Here is a 25184-nt window from a genome sequence, read left to right as displayed (position 1 = left end):
AAATCCTTGTCCTCCTACACCCTGCTTTGTTTGAGAAGGCTGATTTCATGGCTGCCTCCATGTAACATCATCAAGAGGCTCTTGCCCAAGAGATGAGAAAGAATCCCACATACTGACTATTAAGGTATAATATTATGACAGAGGAATGTCATTTTTTCTCTCACCAGGAAAGATGGAAGTGAATACTTCTCCTCTTCCCCCTCCTCTCGTTTGCTTGGGTTTCCATATGAGAGGATGGATCACAAATGCAATTGGACAATAATTGTGAGAGTAATGGAGACAATGGCTGGGGTTTTTTTGTGTTTCAAAAGCACAGTCAGAGCTGGGGACATTTCTCAGTGGTACATTGCTTACCCGCAGTAAGTACCAGTGGAAGGTAGGAAGCAAACACTGGACTTTCTGTTGCTTTTTACTTGAATATTAAATTTCCCTGGCATAAAAGCCCAGGATCTGATTTTCAGAGAAATCTGAAAGACACCATTGCTTCCTGCATTTCACATTCTGCTAAGGCTCCAAGTACGGGATCCTGCAATCCTCTTGCACTTCATGGGTTAATTGTACTTAGAGCCTGATATTTAACTTTAATATCATGAGAAGGAAGTAGGAAGAGGTCCTAAGATGGAAGACATTGAAAGAAGAGGAAGAAATTGAAATTCTTTTCCTCTGGTTCCACTTACATTTTCCAGTCATTACTTACCAGGGAGCCAGACCTACACAAGGAAGTTATTAGGTTATTTTATACTTAAAGCCTTATTTAATTCTTTGTAGGTATTCTCTAATACTAAAAGCACAGAGAGAAGTAAAAGAAATTTTTACATTTGTAAAAGAAGGACGGTTTTACTGCACATTGCAATCTAAGTTGATAGTGATTTTCTTTCATGGATGAAATACATCATTCCATGCACTCTTGCACTTTAGAATTTCTGCTGAGTAATTTGCAATAATTCTGACAGGTTTCCTTTCAATACACTTTTCTTGAAACTTGTATCATTTTAACTAGAATATGAAGAGAGGAGGCTCTTTCCTGCTCATGCCTATTTGGGATTCCAAATACTTTCTATACCTGGATATCCATGTCTTTTCCAAGATTCAGGAAGTTTCTTTCCTATAATTTCACTAAATAGATTTTCTACACCTTTACTCTGTACCTTGACATCCTCCACTACCACAAAAAAAAAATCATAAAATTGGTCTTTGAACTGATCAGGGAGCTCTTGGATTTTGTGTTCAATTTTTTTTTTAATTTATCACTAGTATGACAGCTCATCAACTCAACTTCACTTCCTGAAATTCTATCTTCTGTTTGGTCCAATGTATTGGTGAGGCTTTCCACTGAGTTTTTATTTGACTTTTTGCAATTGCACTTCTAATTTTCAGTTCTGTTTGGTTCTTTTTCAGAATTTCCTTCTCTTTGTTGAAGTGCCCCATTACATCCTGTATTGTCTTAACTTATTCAGCTGGTTATTTGTATCTTTTTTAAAATCATTGATCATCCTAAAAATCAATTTTGAATTCTTTGCCCAGCATGTTATTCATTTTGATGTGTTTGTATTCACTTACTAGTGAGTTATGGACCTTTGAAAGACTCATGCTGCCTTGCTTTTTCATATTTATTGTGTAATTATGTTGATATTTGTGCATCTGTTGGAATGAATATCTCTTTCATTTTTATGTGAGGGTCTTCTTAGTGACCAGTCTTCTGTGGAGGACTAAATCTCAAGTACTGCTCAGAGAGGAGAAAACAAATTGCAGTAACAGTGACACAAAGAAAAACCAGATATTGAAATATACAGTAAAAAGCAAGACCCATAGCATCACTGATGACAAAAAACATAAAAAATAATATAGAGTGAACTAAAAAATATATAAAGAAAGAAATAAATAAAGGCTAAAACTTCAGTTATCTGTAGGGAAATGGATTCATTTTGAGACCATAACATTGAGTGAAACAAATCAGACACACTAGTTTAAATATCTAATGGTTTCACTTATATGAGAAACTCAAATTATATATAAAGAGCAAAATAAAAGGCAGATAATAGGAAAATCGTGGGATAGTTCTTTTGCAAAAGGGAATGGAACCAAGAGGAGGGGAGAGGAAAGGAAAGAAATGAAAAAAAAAAGTTAAGATGTGCTATGTACATATACCAACTCCCCACAAGGAATATAATCTTTATGTGCTGCAAATGCATACCAGTAAAAATGAAAATTGTAAAAGTAATAATAATAAATTAAAAATATAAAATTAGAAATGGCAAGGCGAAGGAAAATGGAAGAACCAAGATTACAAAAAGAAAAGAATAGGAGAAAAGAGGAGAATGGAATGAGAAATCTAAAAGTCCACTTAAAGCATAAAAATAAATAAAAGCGGAAGGAAGCATCAAACAGACAAAAAAGAACAGAAAAGAAAAAATGAAAAATGAGTCTAAAATATTCTTCCATACTGAGGTATTTGGATGGGTAAAGATTTGTCCAGATTTGTGATACTGGTATCTACCAGCTTTGGGGGAGGGGTGGTGAATCAGACCTGGGGTCTGCTACGTTTTCTCTCCTCTTGTACTTAACAGGCTGATTCTATGTAAATACTGAGCCCTGCCCAGTCTTTCTAAGAGGTGTCAGTGCTATATTATCTGCTCAGACTGTATTCACTTCAGGGCCTTTTTGTTGTTGGTTTTCCCTTGTGAATGCAGAGCTACTACTATCCCCAAACAGCTTTGTGGCGTGTGGGCTGTCTAGTGCCCACTCACTCCGGAGGCTCCCCTATCCATGAACCTGAGGGCATGGCAAACACCCAAACAGAGGCATATTTCAGAACACAGTGGAGAGCAGGGACAGCAAGTGTCCACTGAATTCTGTACTGGAGGGGAGCAGAGACAGGAACCAAGCAATCTTCTGAGCACTCAGACCCAGGATCCTTAGAAAACTATACATGTAAACCACTGGATTTACAGTTTGAAAGAGCCCTGGTTTTCTTCTCCAGCTAGGACTGCTGCTCCCCTATGTATTACTGGGGCTGTTGGTCCTCTCCAGGCTTACCTTGTGCTTCCAGAGTTGGGTTCTCTCATTCACCAGGAGCCAGGGTTGAAGTTGTAAACTGCTTCTTACTTTTCCCTATGTTGCCTTTTCTTTTTCTGAATGCTTTTTAGCTTTTCTGTCACCTCTTTCTTGGTACCTGGAACTCTTCCTTTTTCTGTCCTCAGAATATATCTTCTTCTTTTTAACTCTTAGCTCTTCTCACATCCAGAGTCAAGTGAAGAATGCATCTATTCCAACATCTTACCCAGAGCCTACACAAGTTTGTTTTTGTTTCAAGCCCAAGTCCAGGCTGGTGACCCAGTGTCAGGGACACAGGCATCTCCACATTGCTGCTCTGTTATCTTCAACTCCCATTTTTATCTTGTGACCAAAGAGACCTTCAGATCTCGCCATCATATTCACATTCTGAGTATTGTAACAATGAAAAAGATGCTTCTTTTTTTTTCAATCACCTATTAAAGCAAAATCCCTCCAGGTTCAAAAAAGATGCTTTCTCATAGAAGTCACACAATCCAGCCTAAGATTCCCCAGGACAACTGATCAGAGTTTAAGTCCTAGACCTGAAGCCAACATAATAAGAACATGTAATTCCTCCTGCAACAAGAGAAACTCATACCACTCCTTCCTACTTTATCCACACATGCCAGCAAATTCAAGAAAAATAAAAAATCTAAGAAAAAAATAGAAAACTACTATTTGTTAGTTTTTAAATTTTAGACCTACTCATCATATCTCAGTATACTAATGCTACGTTCTAGCCTACTTTGAGGACTGAAATTTTAAGAACATAAAAGAGTTACGCCAGTTGGGGCATGGTAGCACATCCCTGTAATTGTAATCCCAGAACTCCAGGAGGATGAACATGAATTTGAGCTCAACCTGAACAACTTAGCAATTTATTAAGACCCTGTCTCCAAATAATTAAATTTTTTAAAGGGCTGGGTATGTACCTGCCATGCAAAGGCCTGGCTTCAATCCCTAGCACTGAAAAAATGTAGTTGTACTAGCTCCTAGGACAGTGTTGAACAAGCAGGATATAATACACTGATTGTGACTGTCCTTTTGTAAATTTTTACCCAGTCCCTAAGAGCAGAAATGTAAGATCTAATTGATATCACTCTGTCTCTACTATTTCAGAAATTTGTTGAGTGGCATGACTGCTTCTATTATAGTAGTACAACATGTATTAAAGCTATGTATACCAACACAAGAACCTAGCACATTTTGTTAGATACTTATTCTCTCTTTACCATAAGCAAAAATATTTTTAGAATTTGAAATACAAACATACTTTTAAAAAAGAGGCACACTGTACTCATATTATTTTTAGGATCTGCTATATACAGTACCTGCCTCATTTATATTTGTTTTAAATAAATAACATTCATGTTACAATGAGGGATATTTTGAGGCCTTCTTAGCTGCTTTGAAGACACCTTATGGTTACCCAGGAGCCCAGTAATCTGCAGCTCCCTGCACTAGCTCAGAGGTGTTAAGACACTCTAACCCTGAAAATAGGCAAAGGCTGAGATTTTCCATTCTCATTCCAGACAATATTGCATGATCAGGCATTGGATGATGGCTTGAAAGGTGCAGAGTAGTTGTCTATTTCTCCTATCTCCTACCACCTCTGGTAAAAGGCATGGAGAACCACTGGAATCTGGATTTTTAAAAATAATGAATGTAAAAGTATTCACAAATCCAGACAGCCAGATACATCCCATAGACTAAGGAGTTAAGTGCCTGTGGGTATTCTTTGAATTCATCTAGTAGGAATACAAGGACTACTCATTGTGGTCTGGCCTCAGTCTATACAGTCTATACCAGCCCCAGCCTCGGGTTCTTGACTGTATCCGTGGTAGGAGCCACTGAAGAAAATAACTGGGATGTGTTCAGAGCGATCCTTTTATGTAGAACACCTGGAGCACTCGCTGGCGAATCTGTTGAGTCTTTACCCCATAGACAAGAGGATTGAGAGCAGGTGGCACAAGAAGATAGAGAGTGGCCAGCAGAACATGGATGTGATGGGGCACATGGTGGCCAAAGCGGTGAGTGAGGAAGGAGAACATTCCAGGGATGTAGAAGACCAAGATGACACAAACATGAGATCCACATGTGCTAAAGGCTTTGAGTCGGGCCTCACCCCCTGGAACCTTCAGCACTGCCTGGAGGATAAGGGTATAGGAAACTCCAATAGCCAAAACATCCAGCCCAACTACAAGCAGTGCTACTGCAAGCCCATAAGCTCGATTCACTGTAGTTCGTGAACAAGCAAGTTTTATCACAGCCATATGCTCACAATAGGCGTGGCTTATGATAGTATCCTGGCAGAAGCTGAGGTTCTGCAACAGGATGGGAAAAGGAATGAGAAGAAGCAGTCCACGCACCATCACTGCCATTCCTATGTGCCCTACTACCCCTGGATGCAGGACTGTGGGATGATGCAGAGGGTGGCAGATGGCTACATATCGATCCAGAGCCATAGCCACAAGCACACCTGACTCCATGGAGGAGAACGCATGAATGAAGAACATCTGGGTCAAGCAGACAATGTACCCAATCTCATGAGCATGAGCCAGAAGCACCGCAAGGGCCTTGGGAGCAGTGGAGGAGGCCAAGATGAGGTCAATGGCAGCCAACATGGCCAGGAAGAGGTACATAGGTCGGTGCAAGGAAGAATCAGTACAGATGAAGAAGAGAATGGTAACATTACCCAGTAAAGCCAGAAAGTAAAGGACACCCAGGGGCAGTGCTATCCAATGCTGACTTTCCTCTAGACCTGGAATACCTACTAGGTAAAAAGAAGGCCGAGGTAGCCTCCAGCTGGAGTTGCTGAGGGCCATCATCAATGGCTTAGGGACGGAAGAAAGAAAAGAAACCAATGCCGTGATTTCTCCATTCCTGATACATTATTGCATTGGTCGTATCTGGCTACTATCTTCATGAGAATGAGGTGGCTTAACCTGCAACATAAGGAAATAAAGTTAGATACAAGGAATAATTTCCCTCTTCTGAAGCTAATCTTTTTACAGTTGAGACCTCCACATGTCTAAGTTAGAGTAGGTCTAGTTTTATTTGGCAATTAGAGTGCTGCACTACAAGAGATGTTTAAACTCTTCAATCACTTATATTATGGAACTATTGACTTGCAAAATTCTCTTTGTTAATCTCTGGATGTTACTGAACGTTGTAAATGAGTCTGTTGTTTTTGAAACTAGTCTGCAGTTTCCATGCCCTAACATTCTACAGCTGCTTTTCCTGTGGCTTCAGTCTCATCATCTTCTCTGTCTCATGATAAGTTTATTGCAGAGTGCTATCATCTCTTCCCTTTCCTATTACATACATTATCTCTGAATTGACTTCATTCCCATGGATTTAACTATTTATATTTTTTTCATTATTCTAAAGGTATGTATTTGAGTCAAACACCTTTCTAAACCACAAAGTCCATTTTCTCATTACCATACATTTAATACACTCCACACTGGATAAATTTACCTACCATCCCCAATCTTTCTATCTCTTGACAAACTTTTTCTATCCAACTTGATCTAGAAACTTGGAAACTGTCTTCATATACTCTTTCTGTTACCCCTTTGCCAATTCCTGTTAACCATATGTTTAACCTCTCTTATAGATACATCTTTTGTTCAACCTCTGATGTCACTCTCTGTCACATTCCCAACCTCTCTTACCTGAAATGTTTTATCGGTCTTTCTGTGTTTACTTAGAGTCCCTTCCCAATCTATTTTCAATCCTGAAACTACAGATTTTTGTAACATCCACAGAACATCATGTCATTCCTGTGGTTAAAATCTTTCATTTTGCTAAAATCCATGTCACTCCTGTGGTTAAAAATCCTTCAGTGAACTAAATACATGGAATAAAATCATACATTTAAGACAGGCATACAATGTTTTCAAACCTTATCTTTTGTGTATAAATTATGTCTTACAGGTAACATGTTCCTACATGCTTTAGCTTTTACCACACTCTTGGAGTTATATGAGTACACAGCCTTATTTTGCCGTTCCTCATATGTATTCTTCCTCTTTTATTGAAATTGGTCCATCTCATTCATCAGAAGTCAGAGTCCAGTCCTTTTTCCCATTTAGACTCTGTTAGAGCAGCACATTATGTTAGGAGCTCTTTATGATGCTCTTCTTCTCATCATAGATTTCCAAATATCACTATTGTAAAAATCCTTCAGTATTTTAATGCTTTATTTCAAGAGACAGAATCACAGTTCATTAACCTTGGTAATCAAATGCTAGCATGTGGGATCACTTCACAATGCAGTAAGATAAATAAAACTTTGGAGACAGAAAAACATGGATATAAACTATGTCTTTTCAATATTCTAGGAATAAAACTATGGCTGGAAACTTAAGTCTTGAATTCTTCATCTGATAATAGAATAGATATCTATCATATGGGCTCATAAGAAATATTAATTAAATGATGCATGTAAGGTCTTGACATATATTATTGCATAAATGATAGCTGTCGCTATGAGTAATATCAACATTAACGTATAACTAAGTATGAGAGCACAGGTTTCTCTTTCTTCTTTGTCTCCATGACTTTCCTTCTCTATTTCAGATTTTCAATATGTCTGTCTCTCATCCTGCTTGCTTTAATAATTCAGTGTGTCTGATATCTCCAAGTACAAAATAAATGGGTGATTTAACCCTATCTATATGATTCAACCCTCCTCAAACATTGTAATACAAAACCTGAAGCCACATGTTTGTGTCTGTACGTTTGTCTTAAAAGATAAGTGCACTCTGGAATAGTATTTTCCAATATTGGGGCTTTCACATGTACAAGTAGAAATGAAGTTAGGATCATCTCTGTTCATGTGGGTTGCCTAGTGTGTCTTTTTCATAAGTCAGTAGTGGCTACAATATTGCACTAAAACGCTGATCGTGATAATTATAAAATTTGAAATGCCCAGTTGGCCTATATCTACTAGCCTTTGTTTTTATTCCAAAGTCAGCAGCAGTGATATTTCTACTGAGACTTCCAGGAGGATTTCAAAAATCATGCAAAAGAAAAATCACTTTTCAGGGCTTAACATTCCACAGAAAGTCGAATCTCTGTCTTAGCTAATTCCTGTGCTATAAGCTGCAGCCTATTTCTCATTTTTAGCTGAGAAATCAGAGAATGCCTGTGCAAATCCTAGGGGAACCCATGCTTTAACAGAAGCTGTGTCAGTCAGTGGGGCTGTGAGGCTGAAGCCAAACTACTGTGGGTGAAGAAGGAAAGCAGAGATACTTGTTCCTGAGAATAACCCGCTTTGTATTGCAAGATGTGCTCACGTAGAGGAAAAGCCTCGAGCTGCTTGTTAAATGTTAATACCCAAACTAAGTGAGAGATTTTTCTGTGATCCTCTAGTAAAAGCAGAAGGGACTTTGTTCCCAGGAACCCAAAGGTGAAGATGTATTTAACTCTTTAACTAGGAAGAGAAAATAATTGGCAAAGAGCTGAAACTGTTTAAGTCCTACTTACTCATGTAGATTCAAAGCAAACCTCCTGTATTTTGTGAAGTTGTGCTTAAATTCTGTAAGGCAATATGACATGCCTAATTTTCTTCCTTATCATAATCTCTTTACTGCCTCATCATTGCAATGATTGCCTTATGCTGTAAAACTACTATGTTGGGGGATGGGTGGTGGGATAAATAACATTTATTTTAAAAAAAACAACAGTAGGTCAGTCCTTAAAGAGTAGGAACTATACCTTACTTGTAGCAGACTCACGGCAACTCCAGACATGACTAGAATCTAGTTAGCACTTGGAAACATTGGATAAATAAATTAATATCCACATGATTAATTAGAGTATAAATAAATAAGAACTTGGCAAAGCAGAGATAGAAGTTAAAGGATAGGACTGAGGTGAACTTATTGTTCCTCACCCTAAATAACACCTGGGGTGCTTCATGATATAATAAGCCCTGCTGAATCTTTCTGTCCTTAGAGGATAGGAAGAAATCCTAGATGTGTGTCAAAAATGAGGAGCTCTTATGGCCACTGTTGGTCACTTCTGCCACTGCCTCTAAATAAGCAAGGAAGATCTTCTCCAGGGTGTGATCTGATCTCATTCCTTAATCTCTTTCTTAAAGGTGAATTGAACTTCCTGAAAGTGGGAAATAAGAGACAGACAAGAACATAGAGCGATATTAGGAGAGGACACGGAAAATAGTGAAGCTATAACGAGGACCTAAAAGGGATTGAAATGAGAGAAATCAAGCACCCAGAGGCAGAGCTTCAGAAAAAAAAAAAAAAAGGAGACACGTATTTATACAATGTGCCTGACGGGGTATTTTTTTGATCTCTGGAATTAATTTCAGGGTGCACCTTTAAGCGTTGAGTAAGCTTTGCGTGAGATTCAGCAAGACACAGAGAACTTGGAAAAGGAGAAAATCTCCAGAAGTTTTCACTACGTCCTCCCCTGCTACCTCCCTCTTGCTCAGCTCTAGACGTTCTCTATCTCCAGTTGAAGCTCCATAATGATCTTCTTTTCTAGATTGGGAGTAGCGGTGATGAAGGGAACATCATTCAAGATCTATAAAGTTTCCAAAGACGTGAAGCATGACTACTAGCTCTGGTAGGCCTTCATTAAAGGAACTGTCTACTCATGCATGATTTGAGTGGTGAGAATGCCTAGCTAAGACCATGCCAAATGCCCTGTCAATGCCTCAAGCCAATCATGAAGTTTAAGTGAGATTAGTGGGTGTCTGGAATCTTACAGGTTCCTTTATAGCAATGTGTTCTCCCTGAATTTCTGTCAGTATCCTCAACTCTTCATAAAAGTACCCAGGTAGGATCAGAAGAGAACAACTACTCTGGTTCAGAGGGAAATAAACTTGAAATTACTAAGAGGTGCTAAACTAGAACCACAAAAACTCAGACAAGAAATCCTCATAACAAAGACTGTGAGAAAAGAAAAAGCCCGACATCAGTAGGCTTCCCCCAACCGTAAGCTACAAGACAGACCTCAGTTTCAAAGCCTGATGTCTGCTCCACCATCACACCACAGGTTCTGTCATTTTTACCCTGAAAATCCAGCCTTGATGTTTCCCCAAAGCATGGATGGTGACTGTGAACAGAAACCGAGGTGGTAGGATGCTATCATCAGTTGGCAGATCCCAGAGGACCGAGAGAAACACCTGGGCAAAGCCAAAGTTAGCCCGCAGATTGGTGGGAAGCACAAGGAGCTAAGATACTACCCACAGGGAGAGGTGGTCGGGCGGGGAGGCAGAGCAGGTAATGGCACCGGTACCAAGCCAAGAGTCTCGGCTCTGTCCAGTATTAATTATCACCCCTGTGCCTATATATCCTTGAACTTTGCTAGAAAACCTCATTTTCTGTCAGTTGGGAAAACTCAGACTGCTCTAGAGCTTAGATTTCTTACTCTTTCAGGACAGTCTTAGATCCCGGTAAATTCAGTATGCTTACTCCTCTCAGTGATAGGAGTTTTGGCTGCTGGAACATCATAATTGAATCACTACTATGGTTAAAAAGAAAAGGCTTCTTTCCAAGGTTACTTTTCCTTCTCCTGACCATCTCACATACGATCACTGGTGAGGTAAGGATACAATGACTGAACCCACTTTATTCAATTGAAACTGTGCTGAAGCATTATTCCAGCTCAAGAGGTCCCACTGGGTAGGCGGATGTTCCTGAGAAAAAATGGGTCATAGTTTAACTTTTTTCTCTTCTCATCCTACATTTGTCACTCCTGGACAGTCATCACCCCTATGTAAACTTCTCAATAAAAGTCCTGTGTGCAAACCTCTCCTTCAGAGTCCACTTCTGAAAAGCCCAACCTAAGACAACTGTCACTTGCCTCAGATGAGCAGAGTGCTTTGCTCACCTGTGTAGGAATGTGACACATGCAAGGATGTCACCTCCACTGCCCTAGTAAGCGTGTGAAAAGTAGGGTCTCTCAGATGGACCGGTCCAAGAAATTCCCAATGAGATGGGCCAGGCCTTCCTCCACCATATCTCCATATCACCCAGAAGATGCTTTCCACAGCCCAATCTTTGAGTAAAGTACCACCCCATTCATTAACAACATTTTCCTTGAGAACAATGTCTCAAGGGTGCAATCCTTTCATTCATATAGTCAGCAAGTATTTCATTCACAGCTGACAATAAATATATATATATGTACATAATAAATCATAATAAATAAATATAGGCTTTCCCTAGCTTATACTTTTTTGATGTTACAAAGCTGCAAAAATGATACACATGCAGTAGGGACCAGGCAACTTTAACTTTTGATCTTTTCCAAGCTAGCAGTCTGTAACAGGACATTATTACTGGGCAGCAACAGTGAGTTGCCACTCAGCCACAAAATCAGGACAGAATATCATAAGATCATGTGATCTTTTATAGTTTACTGGGTTGCTAGGCTAGGATTTTCTTTTATTTAATATTTTCTATTGGTACATTTTAGATATATAATACAGTTATGTTCATCATTGGGATCTTGTACCTTTACATAACATATCTTGGTTCTTATTTTTCCCCATTTCCCTAGCCTCTCCTCCACCATCCACCCTTCCCAATTTACAAAGGCTTTTTTCCTTTTCTCTTGTTTTTTTCCTCTTCCCTCTTTACCTGTCCCCTACACCTTACATTTGTCCAATAAGTTTAGACATTTTCTTGGTATTACAAATTATCAATTATACATTTTAACCCTTAATTACTCTTTTAGTTTATCACACCAGGGAAACTATCTGGTTTTTGCACATGTGTGCCCCATTAATTTCACTTCAGCCTATGTCCTCAATGTGCATCCATTTAGCCACAAATGTCTCTAGTTTCTCATTCTTTATGGCTGAGTAGTACTCCATTTTATTGGGGGGAAAAAACACATCTTGTTTATCCAGTCTCCAGTTGATGGGCAATTGGGCTGTTTCCAAGTTTTAACTATTACAAACTGTACCGCTATAAAAATGGGTGCACAAATGTCACTGATTCTTTTAATTCTTTTGGAAAGAAACCCACCAGAGGAATAGCTGTGTTAAATGGGACCTTTAATCCTACTTGTTTGAGGTATCTCCATACTGATTTCCACAGTGGTTGTACCAGTGTGTACTCCCACCAAAAATGAAGAAGTTTTCCTTTCTTCTGACAATCCTGCCAGCATTTATTATTGGTTAATTTCTCGATAGCAGCCATTCTTTCTGGGATGATGTGAAATCTCTGTGTTGTTTTCATCTTCATTGCTTGAATGACCCGTGATGTTGAACATTTTTTCATATATTTATTTGCTACTTTTACTTATTTGTCAGAGAAATGTCTGTTCATTTCAGATGCCCATTTTTTAATTGGGTCTTTGTATTTGGGGGTCTTTTTATTTCTTTATATATTCTAGATACAAGACCTTTTTCTGAGGAACAGCTGGTAAAAATATTTGGCAGTAGTTCTCTAAAAATTTGTAGAATTGAGAAGTGAAGCTATCAGGATCTGGGCTTTTTTCTTTGTTGGTAAATTTTTAATTACATATTCAATTTCACTGATTGCAATTGGGGTGTTTAGAATTTTTATATCTTCTTTGTTCAACTTTGGTAATTCATATGTATCTAGAAATCTGTCCATTTCTTCTGTATTTTCCATTTTTATTAGAGTATAAGTTCTCAAAATAGGTATTGATGATCCATGGAATTCTGCTGGATCTGTTGTGACTTCACCTTTTTCATTTCTAATTACATGGATTTGAGCCTTTTCTTTCCTTTTTTGATAAGGTTGACTAAGGGTTTATCAATTTTATTTATTCTTTCAAAAAACCAACTCTTCAATTCATTAATTTTTTGTTTCATTCTCTCAGTCTCCATTGCATTGATTTCTGCTCTGATCATCTTTATAATTTCCTCCATAGTATGAGTTTTGTTCCTCTCTTCTTTTTCTAGACTCCTAAGATTCAACATTAGCTTGTTTATTTGAGATCACTCTGTTTTCCTAGTGCGGGCATTCACTGCTATAAATTTCCCTCATACAACTGCTTTCATTGTGTCCCACAGATTCCTGTATGCTGTACTGGCATTATCATTTATTTGTAAAAACTGTCTAATTTCTTCTTTAATTTTCTCTGTGACCCATTGATTGTTTAGGAGAGAGTTATTCAATTTCCATGTGATTGTGAAGCTCCTATGGTTTCTTATACTATTGATCTCTGGTTTAATGGCACTATGGTCTGATAATAAACATGAGATAAGTTCAACTCTTTTGCATTTACTTAAACACATTCTATGAGCTAGTATGTGGTCTATTTTGGAGAATGATCCATGCACAGCTGATCATTGTTGGGAGGAACATTCTGTAGAGGTCTGTTACATCCATTTGTTCAAAAGCTTGGTTGAGTTCTAGTATTTCATTGTTGATTTTTTGTCTAGATGACCTGTCCATTTGTGATAGTGGTGTATTTAGGTCCCCCACTACAATTGTATTAGTGCTTGTTTTTTTCATGTCCCTTAATATTTGTTTTGTATAGTTGGGGCATTAATATTTGGTGCATATATATTTATGATTGTCATCTCTTTATCTTGGCTTGTTCCCTCTACAAGGATGTAGTAACCTTCTTTGTCTCTCTTGATTAGTTTTTATTTGAATTTATTTTGTCTGCAAATAAGATAGCTACCCCTGCAATTTTCCCAGTTCCTCTTACATGAAGAACTGTGGTAAAAAGCAAAAGAGCCTTTTACTTTCAGTCTATGAGTTTCTTTATGAATGAGGTGCATTTCTTGTATGAAGCATATTGTTGGATTTTGCTTCTTAATTCATTCGCTAGTCTATTTCTTTTGATTGGTGAATTGAGGCCATTAACATTGATGGTTATAACTGATATGTATTGACTTATCATCATATTATTATTATCCTGTTGTTAGCTGCTTTTTATTTTCCCCCCTCTTTCTTTAATTTCTTGCCTCGCCTGCTGGGTTTGCTCTGTTGGGCCGCACTCATGGAGTTGTGATCTTCATCATCTTTTTCTAGGATATTATTTAGAATTGTTTGGAGTGCTGTTTTTTTTTTCTCATTGAGTTTATTGGTACATTTTAGATATACAGTACAGTTACACTCATCATTGGGATCTTGTACCTTTATATGACAGGTCTTGGTTCTCATTTTTCCCCTTAAGCCTGCCTTCCCTTCACCCCCTCCTCCCTTCCCTATTTATAAATATTTTATTTCCATTTTTTCATTTTCTTATTTTTTTCCTTTCCCCTACCCTTCCCCCTTCCCCTACATCTTTAGCCCTTTTCTTCCTATTTCATATTGTCAATTATATCCTTAAGATCTTATGTACCATTATAGCTTTTCACACTAGAGAAACTATTCAGTATTTATACATGTGTGGCTTATTTATTTCACTTAGGAGTATATCATCTATGTATCCATTTCCCTATGAGTGACTCTAATTTCTCATTCTTTATAGCTGAATAGTTATCATGAAGTTTCTCAGGTGTTCTTTTTCATGGATGTATCTTATTTCCCCATCAATTTTGAAAGATAGTTTTGCAGGATACATCAGTCTAGGTTGAAGGTTGTCTTCTTTTAGGGCTTAAAATACCTCACTCCAGGCTCTCCTTTACTTGACGGTTTGTGTTGAAAAGTCTGCTGTGATTCTGATGGGCTTTCCTTTGCATGTGATTTGTTTCTTTTCTCTAACTACTTGTAGTATTTTGTTCTTCTGTTGGGTTTCCAGGATCTTGATTATTATATGTCTATGTATAGATTTTTTATCATGGTTATTTGGAGTCCTGTATGCCTCACTTATCTGTATGTCAAATTATTTTGCTCTGTTTGGGAAGTTTTCTGTCATTAATTCTGTCAACAGTTTTTTATGTCATTTGTCCTTTCTCCTGCTTTTTCATGGACTTCTATCAGTCTTACAGTCTTCTTTGTGTCATCTAGGAGCTGTTGGATTGACTTTCAAATTCACTTACTATTTTTAAGAGATCTTTCTTTTCATGGTCACTGATCTTCATCCTGTCTTATCTATCTGAAATCTTGTCTTCAGATTGGCTCAGTCTGTTATGTAAACTTTCAGTAGAGTTTTTCCTTTTTTTTTTTTTTTTTTTTGAGACAGTGTCTCACTATGTACTTGAGACTGACATGGATCTCACTATGTAGCCCAGGCTGGTCTCTAACTCACACCAATTCTCCTGCCTCAGCTTCCCAAGTGCTGGGATTACAAGCATGCTCCACCACTCCCAGCTCAGTAGAGTTTTTAATCTCCTGGATATCTGTTTGAATCAGTTTCATGGATTCTATTTTTTTCCTATGTTGGGCATTCATGGTTTCCATTTCTTTCCTGTGCTGGGCATTCATGGCTTCTATCATGGTCTTGAGCTCATCTTTTTTTCTTTTAATGTTTCTGTTCTAAGGTCTCTAATCATGTCATTCATTCTGTTCACCATCTCTGTAGTTGTCTGGGAAATTATTTGTTTTGAATTTTTCTAGAGCCTCATTAATTTGTTTTGTTAGTTCCTCTGCTATCAGTTCAGGGTGTCCAGGTGGCTGATTATCAGATTTTTCCACTCCATTTCCCCTAGAATTTGCCCTTGGTAACCTGGACATCTGTGTTTGTGCTTGAGCCTTACTTGAATGTTTTCCCATTTTTATTTTTGTTGTTGATACTGTACTTGGTTTGATACCTGAATTAATACTTTGATCTTCCTGCTATAGCTTATCTTCAGGTTTCGAGTTCTAATGACTCTGAGGCAATCTCTTTTTCACTATACCAGGAAGGACAACTGATTAGATCAATCACAACATCTTAGCGCAAGTGATACAATCAGCAACACAAAAGCATCAAGCACAACTTAGAAAATGACAATTTGTGGTAGTTATTAATCTATCACCTTTAATTGTGTGAATTAAATAAAAATTAAGGCTAGGGCTCAGGACAATGGGCTTTATGACCCCCTCCCCTGTGCTTCTGTGGTGTGAATCCAGATACCCACACAGCCAGGAGGCCAGAGGTGCATGGGGGGCTGGGCTGTGGGGGGACTTCAAGTACCAGTGCAGCCCCACCTCCTACCAGTCTGCCACCAAGGTCGGGTGGCTGGGGCAAGAACTATAGGACAGCTCCAGGCAGTTCCACCTCTTACAGGTCTGCTACCAAGATCAGGGGCTGGGCTAGGATTTTCAACAGGTTAGGTGTATTAAACACATTTTTTACTTGTGACAGTTTCTATCTGAGATGAGTTCCTTGGTATATAACTCCATCAGAAGTCAAAGATCATCTGTCTTGAATATCTCCCACTTCCTGGTACCTATTGATATGGGGAAAAATGAGTTGTATGATAAAACAGTCCTTCTGAGTCATTGGTGATACATATTAAATATATGATCACATAAATAATTAGTAGCATTTGTAAGTATTCTAAATTAAGACTACAGCATGTTGAATGTACAATAGGAAGACCTTACCCATATACAGAGCACACAAAAGACCTTCTTAATCCAATATAGTAGCAAAAGAACTGGTTAAAACTAAAAGGAGATGTAGGAATTAGCTGAGTCCACAAAATCTATCAGGCAAAAAGAAAGGCAATCTGGTTTTTTCAAAGACTTGAAAAGGTTTTCAAACTTCAGAGTAATAGTACTTAGGAAAGAAGCCCAGAGATTAAGCAAAAGACTCAGCAAAAAGGTTCCTTGAATCTATATTAAAAAGCTATGGGAAACCATGAAGGATTTTTAGCAGAGGACTGATACACAATCCCATTAACAAAATATTATTCTAGGAGAATGAATAGAAAGGGGATAAACAATGATAATAACTATTGGAAAGTAAATGTAGAAATCTCTAGAGAGGTTCAGGGATATGTCATGGGAATAGTAGGTGGGTAGGAATCTCTGGGAATAAAGAAACCAGGAACATGAAAAGCCAGTTTAGTGAGCCATCCATATGAATATTAATGTTTGCAACCAGGATCATGGGTAACCAAAAAATAGAGAAGATTTTGACCATGTCATTATCTAATGAAGGAGAGTGACAAGAAGAGATAACATAAAGTGAGAGCAATAGAAGATGGTATGCATGAATGGCATGAATCTCAAAGGGCACTAGTCTGTGTTTATTTGTTTGCCTGTCTGTTTTTACACCAAAAAAAATGAACATTGTATTTGGGAAGAAGCTAGGAGTGGTGGTGCGTGCCTGTAGTCCCAGCTATGCAGAAGGCTGAGGTGGGAGGATCTCTTGAGTCCAGGAGTTCTGGGCTGCAGTGCACTATGCTGATCAGGTGTCTGCACCAAGTTTGGCATCAATATGGTGACATCCAGAAGTGGGGACCACCAGGTTGCCTAAGGAGGGATGAATAGGCCCAAGTTGGAAATGGAGCAGGTCAGAACTCCTGTGCTGATCTGTATTTGGGAAGAAGCACACTAAACTCAACATAAACCCAGAGATGGAAAAGGTATAAGAAAATAAATGGTCCGTACTAAATGGGAAGTATAACATTTCCATCTGACATGAAATGGAAATAATTGTGACACTAGTTCTGCTTGCATTTTGAGTGTGTGTGCGTGCACACATGCGTGCAAAGTCTTTATCTCAAAGATTAGAGGTACCATGGAATAAAAGCTAACCACAGAAAAGCTGCCCTTATTAGCAAGGTTTTTTTTCACTGGCACAAGATATTCAAAACAGAATTGTTCAAACTTAGTTCACTCAAAGCATTTGGAGTCTTCTAAAGCCATTGATGGCAGCCATTATTCAGTCTTCCTCCAGATCTTTGCTCCACTCCCACCTATGAATCAGAAGCAAAGATAGGATCAGTCTGAACTTCTTGCACTTGATTTGAAGAGCTATCTTCTTTCCAGCAACATTGAAGACTAATATTTAACAAAGAAAATGACATTAAAATGTATGCTATAAAGCCGAAGCCACTTAGGAGAAAGACTCCAGGTAGACTCCCTCTGGGTACAAAAAGTAAATTGTGCCATGTTCCTTCCAGTGCAGATTTAGAGTCTTGCTAATGCTCGCCAGTGACAGTATTCCTTCAGCCCAACCAAGCTCATGTCCTACTCCTGAGAATTAGTTCCCCATGATGTGGAACCAATCCCTACTACAGCACTATCACATTTTATTGTAATTTTTGCATTTCAAGTTCACCCCCCCATCACACTGGAAGCCTTGTAAATACTCAAGAAATGAAAGGAAATAATGAAATAAAGAAAGAGGGAGCAAATGAAGAAGATAAATGTTGTTTTCAGTTTTCTCTATACCTATACAGACCAGTGAGTCTGCCTTACAAGAGTATTTATGCCCTACAGTGCCTCTGTGCAGTGCCCAAAATACCACCATTACTAAATTCAAACTTTGAAAAGACTAAGCTAAAGAGATGTTGATCTTGATGACAGTAAAGGCAGTAGTATTAATAGTAGTATTAATAGTAGTATGATGACAACATTTCACTTAAATTCTTCAATATAAATACACTGAATGCTTATTATGGAGATTTATGTGGTTGTTTATTCAAAATCATCTATTATTATATTAAAAACATGACTGATGAAGAAATATGCTAATAGTAATACAATCCATTAAAATGAGATTTATTTATTAAACAAACATTCATGAAGAACATGTAATATGCTAGGAACTATGCTAAGAATATAATAGAAATCATTATCTGTTAGGTAGGCAAGACAGAGATCATTCATCCAATCAAATATATATAATTATAAATTATGATAGATAATTTAAAAAAACTTAATACTCTGAGATCAAAAAATGAGTGACTTGATTAGCTAGGAAAATATTCTGCAAGGAAATGAGATTGGAACTGATGTTCAAGATGAATGGATAATGTGAGGATAAGAACAGGAAGTTGTATTACCATGAAAAGGGGCTATGTCAACCCTGGATAAAAACAACTACACATTTGAGAAATTTAGAGAAGGGCATTTATATATGCTAGGAATATATAATGCTCAGACAATATTATATATTTCAAAAATGGTAAAATTTAAGAATATATGACCAACAGTTTAAATTGAGTACCACTGATAGGATTTGAGAAGGGAATAAGCAAGAGAGGAAAGAAGACAGACATAAGTAGGCAGAAAAAGAACTAGAAAAATAATTATCGTGTGGCAATAAACTTTAAGTTTGATTAACTCAAGTATCTGCTCTTCAGACTAAAAATGAAAAAAAAAGTCATCATTACCCTCAAAGATTAAAAATATGCAATACTGTAGGAAATTGAGATGTACATCTCATGTGAAATGTACCAACTTCACATGAGAAATGTGAACATTGGGTATTGCAAACATGTACTAATTAAAAGATAATACAAGAGGAGGCATCAAAAGCCATCCATCCCAAAAGCAGACTGAAAAGTACATAGAATAAAGAAAGCTTTATCTACAATTTTGGAGTTAGACAAAACACAAATATTTTAGTTTCATTCATAAAACAGTGTGAAATTGTCTCCATAACTTGCCATTTTTCTTTCTCTGCAGTTCAAGTTTCCCTGGTAGTCAGGATCTATCCACTCTCAAATACAGATTGTGAGTGACATGGTAGTGAGGTGCTCCATTTCTTCATATGACCAAAATAGGCATCCAGGTCATCTCTCCTAAGCTCCTGGGTCACTTGAATCCAGCACTATCAGTCTCGCTTCTTAGTATTTATAAATTTATGCATTTACATTACCAATACAAATATAAACTTTTAGGATAAAAAAAATAACAGAAAGGGCTTTTTAATGGATCAGTTGAAATACCACAGCCCTTCTTAGTCTTTCATCCCAATATCTGAACATCACAGGAGACATTTCTTGACTTACAAGCACCCAGAGCTTCATTTTCTTTATCTTCACTGTTCCCACCAGGTAAATGATGTAGTTGTGGGGCTTCTACTCCATGGGGAAGAGCCATCCCATCCCCTAAGTTCCAACTAATGAGAATTGTACTCAAGGGGGTTCAATCTGCACAGGGCGTAGAAGTGTGAACAGCTGTTCCCGAATCTGCTTGGTCTTGACTCCATAGACAATGGGATCCAATGCAGGGGGAAGGAGCAAGTAGAGATTGGCAAGGATGACCTTGGCACCAGAGGCTGTGTGTGGCCCAAAATGCTGAATGGCCACAGAAAGAAAGCCTGGACCATAGAAGAAAAGGATGACACAGACATGGGCTGTACATGTGCTGCCTGCTTTAGCACGTGCCTTGGGTGAAGGCAAATGCCTCATTGTTTTCACAATCTGCACATAAGAATAGGCAATAAAGGCCATATCCCCCACACCAAGAAAGACTGCCACGGTGAAGGCATAGAGGTTGTCCACAGTGGTAGCCCCACAGGCCAGCTTCACTATTGCCATATGCTCACAGTAGGTATAAGCAATTGTGTGAGAGCCACAGTAGAGCAGCCGATGGGCCAGACTTGGAAAAAAGATGGTCAGTCCCACTCCTCTCAGCACCACCAGGCCTCCAATCTTGGTGACAACAACTGGGGTTAGGATGGCTGCATAACGCAATGGGTTACAGATAGCCACGAAGCGATCCAAGGCCATGGCCACTAGTACCCCTGACTCCATGGCAGAGAATGCATGGATGACAAACATCTGGGAAAGACAGGCATGGGAGCTGATAGCTGTAGCACCAAACCAAAAAATGGCCAGCATCTTAGGCAGAGTGGAGAGAGAGAGGACCAGGTCCACAAAACTGAGCATGGCAAGAAACAAAAACATAGGCTGATGAAGCCTATATTCTGTCCAGATGAGAAAAAGCAGGACACCATTTCCAGTCAGCGCCAGGAAAAACATGAAGCAAAAGGGAATGGAAATCCAAACGTGGGCAGCACTCAGCCCTGGAATGCCAGCCAAGAAGAAAGCATGTGGAAAGAGATGAGACTCATTGGTCATCATCCCACATGGATGAATACAGCCCACTGCCAAGAAAGGTAGACTGGTGAGGTTCGATGCCGTGGAGATTAGGAGTTCAGGATATCTGGCCTTCCTAATGCCAACACCATCACATCACTCTCCTTCACAGCTCTCAGAGAGTCAAACATAATTTTCAGTTTAGCTGATATTTCTGCAAGTTCTTCAAGCACAGGCTAATGGGTTGGAAATACACTGGATGAGAATTTCAAACACCAGGTTGCAAAATTATATATCCCACAAATATGTGTGACCCGGAGCAACTCACATAACCACATTTAAGAGATAAAATGCTGTTGAACAAAAGCCATTCCCAGCCAGCTTATATTCCAAAATTCTGTATACTATGCTTGATTTACTCAACACTGAACCCAGATGGTTCTCTAGCCTCATCCCACTACACTTCATTTGAAACTTCCAAAAATACATACAGGGCTGGGGATTTGGCTCAGTGGTTCCATCACCTGCTTTGCAAGTGCAAGGGCCCGAGTTCAATCCCCTGTACCGCCCCCAAAAAAGAAAGAAAGAACAAAACACATACAGAAATTGTCAAAAAAAAATAACATCTAGACTATCTCTTAATTCAGAGGCATCCCACTCTTCGAAACCTCACGTGATTGCCACAGTTATAGAATAATATACGGACCCTAATTACTCAAAATTGGGGTCCTCTTTGGATAATTCAATATATATTCACTTTCTTCTTTTCCCAATATCTCAATAAATTACCTTACCACCTTCTGTATCCCCTCCCCTTCAAGGTGGGGTAGACACTAAGTTACTGCTCACCAGGAATAAAAACACCCTGTGGTAATAATAATAATGTTAAGGTCAAATAATTCTATACTACAGCCATCTTACTGAAACCAGGGGAGAAAATTGGTAGATGTGCCTTCCAGTAGACTACCACACTAAGATTTATAAGATTATTCATGTCCTCATGATGTCGCATATTCAGTACTATCAGCTTGAAGATAAGAAAACTGAGGTCTGGAAAGCGGCAAATTATCCAGCTTTACCCTTCTTTGTTACTGAATCAGACCACAGCTCACATCCAAGGACTACCAAGTTCAAAGACATCTTCCTGTCTCTGTATTGGCTGGGCCTCCTATAGGACAGGGAAGAATCCCCTGGATCCTTTGAACATGAGGAAAGAGGAAGTACACAGAGATTAAATCATAGGACCGATGAGGAATGATTTGGGGATAATGTGTCTCTAAAATCTAAATACCAGAATACTGTGATCCTCACATGTGAAAGAAAAAAAAACAAGGACACACAAATACCAAAATCTAGGTTCTGAATGGCGTTGAAAGGTAAGAAAAGTTACACATGTTCTAGGAATTAAAGGTACATCCAGGTTTGATCTTACAGTCTCAACTGCCAAAAAAAAGTCTGTTGGCCTGAGGGAAAAGAAGCAGAAGTCAGCCTGGAACACAATCCAAGAAAGAAGAAATGGCACTGCTTTAAAATGGCCAAGTTTCATTTTTCCCTCCAAGAGAAACCACTTGAGCATTTCCCTTACCTTCAACAACAGTTCTAAGACAGCTGTGTGATAATCACAGAGGGTGTGAGGGCTGGGAAGATGAGAAGTACAAAGGGTCCTAGAGTTCTGGCATCATGGAATAGGCTCCTGTCAAGATCCTGGTTCCAGGCACCTTTTCTGCCATCCATCCACTGTGTGACCTCAAACAGAGCATCTGGCCATTTTGAACTTAAGTTTCTGCCTCACAAGGGTATTGTGAGCATTGAATGAGATATAAAATTAAAACCTTTCCCAATGATTAAAATATTTGTATTGATGTATAAGTAATAAATGGTATATTTGAGCAATCTGGTGAGGCATAATATAAACTTACCGAATTGACAGATAATACAAAGAAGGGCTGGGGATTTAGCTCAGTGTTTCCACTGCCTGTCCAAGTTCAATCCCCGGTACCAAAAGAGAGAGAGAAGAGACAGAATGCAAAGAGAACCAGATAGCTCTAAGGGCAGATGCTACATGGTAGCAAACTAGAGCAGCCCAATTAAAAACGCCATATCCTCCCTCATAATGCCCTTCCTTCTCTTCAGTAACACACTATTTCCTGCAGCGGTCTCAGAATGTGGTGTTGGGAGGGTGCTGGCAAGTGTCAAGAAATGTGGTTTTGACCACCTGAACATCCGCTTCTAAATATCCCCAAAGCTGCATATCCTTAAACCTCTGTTTTCAGAATACTGTAAGAAATAATTATACCTGATGTTTATACATGTGTGTCATTTATTTCACTTGCGTATGGCTTCAATATGCATCCATTTTCCTATAAATGACTCTAGTTTCTCATGCTTTATGGCTGAGTAGTACTCCAACTAAGAGTGTAAATAAGATCCAGATTGTATAACTGATAATGTAAAATAGGAAGAAAAGGGCTAAAGGTATAGGGGAAGTGGAAATGGCAGGGGAAAGGAAATAAGGCAAAAGAAAAATATGAGAATAGGAAAAATGGAAACAAAGTCTTTGTAAATAGGGGAGGGGGAAGGGGGAAAGGGGAGGGCAGAGGTATGGGGAAAAAATGAGAACCAAGATCTGTTATGTAAAGGTAAGAGATCCCAGTGATGAATGTAACTGTACTGTATACTTAAAAAATACCAGCAAACTCAATGAGAAAAAAATAAAAGAAATAAAAGAAAAAGAAAAAAATTATACCTAATGTCTCAACTATTCCTTTAGGACTCAGAAGTCCCTTATTATATCCTTGTGCCTCAAGGAAAAGCCTGACCCAGTAAGCTTAGCTCCTTTACCTCTATCAGGAAACACAATGGATCTAAGAACCAGGGAAACAGAAACAAACTGTAATGTCCTCACAAATGTTTCCCTGTGATACACCCCAGGTCAAAGCAGACTACCTCTCCAAACAGCCTACTCCTAAGCAAGGACAAGAAGAATGTCTGACTGCTTTGGAATAAAAATTCTAACATACCCAATCCCTCCCTTGCCCAATCCACACAATACAAAAGATCTAAATAAACTTCCAACAATGTACACAGTATTGTCTGCATTTTTAACTTTCCATGGTGACATTGAAAGCATTACAGTTCCATCCCAGACAAGCTAGAATACTGTCCAAATTCGGGGAGGTTAGGGGAAACTTAATATGTGGATGTAGCCTGTGTATATGTCTTCCTTGGCCGACCATGACTCATTACTCACCAAAAAGCTGCACTGATTGACTTATAGTGGGGTAAGAATTTAAGCTATCAGATCCCAAGAACAGGATGTTTAATGTGCACCCTTAACAAACACTGTCTATAGGGATCAGAGGTGAAATTTTACCATCTAGATGCCAATTAGTACTTCTACTTTCTCTTCAAATAAAATTCTAACAAGATCCCATCCTTTTACTGAGGCCCCGGGGAACAGCCCCATCAGAGAATATTGTGACTACCATACTCCAGGATACCTTGCCAAGAGGGGACGAAGGCACTGAGGCCAGCAGCAAAGAGAGGCTTCCTGTCATGAAAAATGAGACCATCTGCTTAATGGTCCTTCAGAAAGATCTGATATAGGGAAGGTGGTGGACAAGGCCTGTAGGTATTGCTATCCAGGTTATATTGGAGAATTTTGGCCCTTTTTAACTAGTCTTCCTACATTGGACTCCTCTCAGCCAACAAAATCACTCCTGATAATGTTACCAAATTAGTCTATGCGAGGGTATCCAATAGTATGAAGGATTTGGACATTACACTGAGTAGAGATAAATTGGAGAACTGAATGTGTTCAGCCTACACAGAAGATATAGCAGCATGCATGACTCTTCAAGGACTCTTCAAATCCAGGAAGAAATACCTGATATGGAAAAATGACTTGTATTATGAAGGCAAAGGAAAAATCAGAGCAAAAACATTCAATGTTATAGGTTATAACTCAGCAAGACTTGGCATTTTCAGTTTAATAATCTTACAAACAGTGTAAAATGGTCTCTTTCCCCCACAGTCTCACCAGCATATGTTGTTTTTGAAATCCATGGTGATGGCCATTCTTACTGAGTAAGATGGAATTTTGATGTTGTTTTGCTTTGCATTTTTCTGATGGCCAAAGATGTTGGATATTTTCTCATGTATTTATTGGTCATTGTACTTCTTTGGTGAAGGGCCTGTTCATTTCAATTGCCCTTTCTTCATTGGGTCTTTTATTTTAAAGGATCTAATTTGTTTTAGTTCTTTATATATCCTAGTGTTAGTTCTCTAAATATTAGCTAGAAAT

At 38.6% G+C, this 25184-nt stretch overlaps 2 protein-coding genes across 2 annotated transcripts; both read right to left on the bottom strand.

Annotated features, from left to right (window-relative positions):
* Window positions 1-4928: 4928 nt before the first annotated feature.
* On the bottom strand, window positions 4929-5912 carry LOC104876323 (olfactory receptor 52L1). Its single transcript, XM_010644295.2, has one exon. The coding sequence runs from the start codon at window positions 5880-5882 to the stop codon at window positions 4929-4931; it is 954 nt and encodes a 317-aa protein (XP_010642597.1). The 5' UTR covers window positions 5883-5912.
* Window positions 5913-19975: 14063 nt separating this feature from the next.
* LOC104876322 (olfactory receptor 52K1) lies at window positions 19976-20923 on the bottom strand. The gene has a single exon (XM_010644294.1). It carries the CDS (start codon window positions 20921-20923, stop codon window positions 19976-19978), a length of 948 nt encoding a protein of 315 aa, XP_010642596.1.
* Between the last annotated feature and the right edge of the window lie 4261 nt (window positions 20924-25184).

The sequence above is a fragment of the Fukomys damarensis genome, unplaced genomic scaffold (assembly GCF_012274545.1).
Source record: "Fukomys damarensis isolate Sample0158 unplaced genomic scaffold, DMR_v1.0_HiC HiC_scaffold_16, whole genome shotgun sequence".
Taxonomy (NCBI): domain Eukaryota; kingdom Metazoa; phylum Chordata; class Mammalia; order Rodentia; family Bathyergidae; genus Fukomys; species Fukomys damarensis.
This window is presented reverse-complemented; position numbering and strand designations above follow the sequence as displayed.

What these genes read in the sequence shown, in the direction of transcription:
- LOC104876323 (XM_010644295.2), bottom strand. Translation starts at nt 5,882, where the DNA reads ATGATGGCCCTCAGCAACTCCAGCTGGAGGCTACCTCGGCCTTCTTTT.
- LOC104876322 (XM_010644294.1), bottom strand. Translation starts at nt 20,923, where the DNA reads ATGACCAATGAGTCTCATCTCTTTCCACATGCTTTCTTCTTGGCTGGC.